This window comes from Pelobates fuscus, chromosome 12, assembly GCF_036172605.1.
Source record: "Pelobates fuscus isolate aPelFus1 chromosome 12, aPelFus1.pri, whole genome shotgun sequence".
NCBI classification, from domain to species: domain Eukaryota; kingdom Metazoa; phylum Chordata; class Amphibia; order Anura; family Pelobatidae; genus Pelobates; species Pelobates fuscus.
In genome coordinates, this window is record NC_086328.1 from 88013909 (window position 1) to 88019908 (window position 6000).

Genomic DNA, 6000 nt, shown 5'->3' on the forward strand with positions numbered 1-6000 from the left:
GTAATGAATGCATCACCGTGCATTGAAATAGGCACAGAATTGACATTAACCAACCCCAAAAAACAATTATAGTGCAATGTATTGGTTATAGTGTTAGCACTGCCCTGGTGCTCTCCCCCCAATGTAAGTAGACAAAACACTTGGCACTTACATGACAGAGTTTAGCTCAAGATAGCCAACAGTAGCTTTGTGCAGGTACTTGTAGAGGATGTGACCAGCATCTGGTTGTCCGATCCCTGCTAAGCTGTCAAACCATTAGTAAAACAGTTTGATTACATAAATTGAGGGCCACGCCAGACACTTCTGGAACCATACAGCATACTATAGTGGTGATGGTGCTTGGTGTCTTTCCTTATCATTTGTGAACAAAGTCAAAGGAAGCATTAAGTCTAAAGTTTGTAAAGATAAAGAGAGATATTTAAGATTTTCATGACATACTAATATACTATATCCCCTTCTTTCTCTCTCCCTTTAATTTTTCAGTGGAATCTCCAACACCTATACTTATCACCCGCGTCTCGTCCTCTCTCGTCCTTCCTGCAAAACCCTCCTCTTCTCTTTCCATTTCGTCTCCTGATCTATTGAAATCTTGGAAAGTTATAGCTCCTAAGCTCTCTCCAGGAGAAATCAGCCCTCCCAAGCAAGCCCCTGCAAACAATGATCCTGCCAGCTGGAACCCAAAGATTGCCAATACCACTAGCGATGCCTGCTGGCCTTCTGGTGTTGATCCTATGCTGTGGGAAGTGAGCCTTTGGCGGGGAAACCCTGCAAATGGGAACCAGTGCTCCTCTTATCAGCTGCGTTGGCGCTCGGATTATTTGATGGACTACAATGGACTCCGGGGAAGTGTTGTTTGCATGTATTGCTGCTCCTCCCTCACTGTTTTAAAAGAGAGCAGCATCAAACGGCACATTATACAAAAGCACCCACAGACTGGAAACTATACCACGGAGGAGAGAGCCGCTGTCATCCATGATTGGGAGACCAAAGTGGCTGAAGTGAGGCAGATGGTGGCAGAGCAGTGCAAGGATGGAGTTGCTAGAAAAGGCGGTAAGAAATGAAGAGTGGTGCCTCTACAGGCCCCTCGAGCTTCTGGTGATCATTGTCACTCTGTTTAATTTAATAGGGGTTGTGTATGGGATTGGAGCATTCTACAGGAATATTCTCTGGTATCCATGGTTACTGCTCTGCTTTTGCAACATTGCTCCAGAATTCTTCTTTATACATCCTATTTGTCCTATAATTCTTGTGACATAATGTCAGTTTTAATGTGACATGGTGAAATCTCTATCCTCTACTACCAACCTGCCAACTAATAGCAATTAAAAGAATAGACAACACCAAAACCAATACATCTTGATACAATACATCTGTTTCCCGGTTTTGAGTCACATTTGTTTTTTTTAACAGCTTGAACAAAACTGGGGATGGCCAGGCACCTAGCGACTATTGATATTGCGGAAGTTCTCTTCTGAATTGGCAATATAATTTTTTTTCCTTATTTTAAAGCAATTCGTTGGCTGAACATGTCAGCAGGCGCAAATAAAGATCACTACATTGTTTCTGAAAAGGCAGTGTTTACATTGAGACGCCTGCAGGGACATGCTATTGACACCATAATCACTACGTTACGCTGTAGTGGCTCTGGTCACTATAGTGTCCCTTTAAGTAAGAACTCCCAATAACTTTAATATAGAATTTTTTTCTTGCATGGTCCAAATGAAATGGTGTCCATATTTTGGCATAGAGGCAACATGTTTTTTTATTAAAAAAAATTAAAATAAAAAAATTGGCATTTTATGAAAGGACCACTCTAAGCACCCAGACCACTTCAGCTTAATGAAGTGGTATGGGTGCCAGGTCCAGCTAGGGTTAACTAATTTTTTTTATAAACATAGCAGTTTCAGAGAAACTGCTATGTTTATCAATTAGTTAAGCCTTCCCCTTTTTCCTCTAGTGGCTGTCTCACTGACAGCCGCTAGAGGCGCTTGCGTGATTCTCACTGTGAAAATCACAGTGAGAGCACGCAAGCGTCCATAGGAAAGCATTATGAATGCTTTCCTATGCGACCGGCTGAATGCGCGCGCAGCTCTTGCCGCGCGTGCGCATTCAGCCGACGGGGAGGAACGGAGGCGGAGAGGAGGAGGAGAGCTCCCCGCCCAGCGCTGGAAAAAGGTAAGTTTTAACCCTTTTCCCCTTTCCAGAGCCGGGCGGGAGGGGGTCCCTGAGGGTGGGGGCACCCTCAGGGCACTCTAGTGCCAGGAAAACGAGTATGCTTTCCTGGCACTAGAGTGGTCCTTTAACATTACACACTCGTCATAGATTTCTGTGCCTTTTTTCACTTTAATACAGTTTTACTTTTAATTAGACTATTTTCTTCTGCTTTGTTCTCTTCTCTATATTTCTTTCTGTATACTTTTATTCCTTTTCTCAGTTATCATGCACCCACAATAAATTTTAAGATAAGATAGCAAATTTCACATTTTAAAATAGCTTAATTGATGGGGGGAGGACTCTGCTGTAATCACAGCTTGACTAAATTAGGCAACTCTGTTTTCGTTTCACTTACACCTTTCATCCTTCTGTTATCTTAACATTGTTGTTTGTGTCTTTCTTCCAATACAGATGTACTTTTGGATGTTACAAAACCACCAGAGATGTACTCTGCTGTAGAGGAGGAGAGTAGCTGGTCAGGTATGGTGCCCACAGATGGCCGGGGATCCTCCTGGGAGTTTGCTTTTGGAAGAGTGCAGGGTAAAACAAAAGACCCTCGCAGATACGAGCATGATCGCTGGAAGCTAGAATTCCTCATGGACTACACTCCAGAAAAGGATGGCCTGATCTGTATGGTATGTGGAGCAACTCTTCTGAACCCAAAAATCAGCACAGTGAAAATGCACATCCAGCAAAAGCACCCAGATACCACCTACTTAAGTGACCAGGAGAAGGCTGTAGTCATGGAAGAATGGGAGCAAAAATTGGCTGTTGGGAAAAGAGCATCAACCCAGCAAGATGGCGGGGATGAGATCTGCTTTGAAATAAATGGTAAGAAATTGTGTGTGTAAAAGTAAAAACACACACAGTAAAGGGTACTTGTTATCAATATGTTATGCTGTGTCCTAGTCTGTTTCTCCAGAGTTGATCCACCTGACATAGCTGTCAATGCAGGTTGCCTTGACCTTGGCTGCGGCTTAGATAGTGTGGGATCTACCCAAGTAAAATTTCCTTCCAACCAACCAAACCAAAATAACAGATTTCCTCCAGAGAAGCACATGTAGTTTTTGTTAAAAGTCCTCAAGTCTTGGGCGATCGTGTCCAAAGGTGGAGGGTCACTAAATTTAACATTGATCATATATGCATAATTTGTGAAAAACCCTGGGCTTTTTAAGGTAATCTTCTAAAATATTTAACCAATGTGTTTTGTTTTTCTGGTAAGTGCTAAAGTGTTTTATGTGCTAAGAGTGTGTCGTTTTTCGTTTTTTTCATTTTTTTTTTACTTTACAAAGTGCAGAACGTTCTTTTAATAATATAAACATTATATTTACTTTTAAATATAGTTGGTGATTCTTGTGTGGATTATAAAGTGATCATCTCTCTCCTCAATCTGAGTTATGTGAATACACCAGGCTTAAAAATGTTGGAAGGTTATCGGTCTCTTATCAATTGCTTTTTCTTTTCTCCATATAGAAGAATCATCCACTTCTGATGCCAGTGGATCCAATGCTGAGAACTGCACTGGCCGCCCTGAGGTCATCAAACCATCTTCATCCAAATCGTCTAATATTGTTGCCTCTCTGCCCCCTCCTTGCAATAGTGCCAGGCGGAACTACCAGGTCCGTTGGCGCACAGAGTTTATGATGGACTATGATTGCCGCCGTCAAGGGTTGATCTGTATGGTTTGTGGGGGTACTCTAGCCACCCTTAAGGTCAGTACTATTAAGCGCCACATAGTCCAGGTGCATCCTTACTCTGTGGACTTTACACCTGAGGAGAGACAACGAATTCTGGAGGCCTACAGTGAAATGGCACTGCATTACATCCACTCAGAGGAGTGCTTCAAGCAACCACCAATAGAGGAGACTAAGGCCCGCAAAAAAAAAGGAGAAAAGGCCTAAAAGTTTTTAAATGTCTCTGGATACATGCAGACAAGTACTGACTAGACCCAACTATGTTTTAGTGGGTTGCTCAATGTAATTTACAATCCAGAAAGAAAAGGACACCCTTTTATCCGTAATTTTCGAAGACTTTATCTCCATTCCAGAAACCGAAATATCCAGAGTTGCTATGTGGCTTAGCATCTTCTATTTGCAGACAATTGCAGACCATCTTGTAGTCTCTCACGCTGACAGATCTCCTAACCCTCCTGTAGCCACTTCTAGGACCCTAAGTATCGTGAACATTCTTCTGGTAGGGTAATATATTAGTATACTGTTTGGCAACATCCACCAGGCCATAAATGTGAAGTATTTTCACTTTTTTTTTCCAGTGACATCCCTCCTCTTTCACATGTTTAGAACAACATTCTGTGTGATAATTCCTGAAACTCTCTCTCCCCCCCTTTTATCTTTTTATTTCATCTAGTTTTAGCCCCACTATATGTTGTTTTTTGTTTTGTTTTTCTTTTTAATATGTAAATTCCCAGCAAAAAATGTAGTCATTACTTTTCAACTTTGTCAGCTCCTATGTTGCAAGATTTGTAGGGTGTTCCTGTGTAAACAAGTGGGATTCATGGGTGTGATCAGAGATGACATTTGAGAATTTGAACCCTTTTCAAAGGGTGGTATGTTCTCTTGTAAATCACAGTCTCCCTCTATAAACAGTTACATTTCCATATAGACCTATTTGTGTGTAACTATTCATATTGGTCCTATAATAATGAGGTGCATCTATGAATTAATGAAATGGTAGAAATGAATTCGTTCAGATAAATCAAAGTATGAATTTAGAATTCTCACATATTTATATCCCATTAAAAATGAATTAAAATTGCTGTATTCTACAAATGGCCTGTGTTCTGCACATTGGACTTCCATTGGCTTAAAGACGTGTCCCATTATCAATTCCTAATCATTTTTTTTTTTTTGGAAATCTGTTTTGGACTTGTTTTATTTCTTATGTTTTTTTTCCCACCTTCTTTTTTTCCCTTCTTTGCTGGGGCTGAAACAAAATAAACCTTGAAATGGAAAAAAATTAAAAGGAATCTGATTGTCGTGTATTTTGTTAGATTATGCGGATCAAGATGGCGGCACAAGTGAATGTTTATTATTTTACCATATGAAAACCACACATTTCAGACTGTTATTACGTAGGCAAGCTTTATTCCATTTACCATTCCTAGTGAAAGGCAGGGTCTAAATCTAATAACCTGCCTAGGATTCTATGTGATCTCAAACCATCTTGGCAACAATTACACGTAGCACTTGCTTACAGAAAAGAAAATGCAAAACTTGCACACAATTCCCATAGATCATGAAGACGTCTGATGGAGCTGACAAGGTATTAACAGTTGTGTTGGTGTTTACAGGCTGAAATGGATTTGAAACTAGATTAGAAAGATTCTTCTTTTATATGGGCTTAAAAAAAAAAAAAAAAAAACCTACCATGTACAGATATGTATTCCCAACGCTACAGTCCTGTTGCACCTTACCACACAGAGCTACAACACTTTCAGCCACCCCACGCATCCACTAAAAATTCACATTACATTACATTACAATTACAATAACGAAATAACAGAGGAAGAATTTCCCGGTGCACACCATAATGAAACACACGGTGGTGTTACTGGAGTCTGGGCTAATGATCTGTCCAGGCAGATCCAGAGCAGAGAATTAATACCGGTCAGACTGTGTACTCCGTATGTATGGATGATGGCAGCCACAGCCCAGCTATTACTCGGACTCCATCGGCTGGCTGCCAGTGCACGCTGAACACTGCTATATCCATCTCATTAGACTGGGCAGTGCACCTGGTCATTTAAAGTGGTCTGGGTGCAGTGTC

At 41.0% G+C, this 6000-nt stretch overlaps 1 protein-coding gene across 2 annotated transcripts in view; it reads left to right on the top strand.

Moving 5' to 3' along the window:
- ZFTA (zinc finger translocation associated) overlaps window positions 1–5196 on the top strand; it is a 33634-nt gene extending 28438 nt beyond the window's left edge. For both annotated transcript variants that reach the window (XM_063438723.1, XM_063438724.1), the window contains 3 exons: window positions 484–1050; window positions 2626–3045; window positions 3688–5196. In XM_063438723.1, the coding sequence (XP_063294793.1) occupies window positions 484–1050; window positions 2626–3045; window positions 3688–4115 (1415 nt within the window). In that variant the 3' untranslated portion in view covers window positions 4116–5196. The remainder of the gene's footprint in view (window positions 1–483; window positions 1051–2625; window positions 3046–3687) is intronic.
- Window positions 5197–6000: the final 804 nt, after the last annotated feature.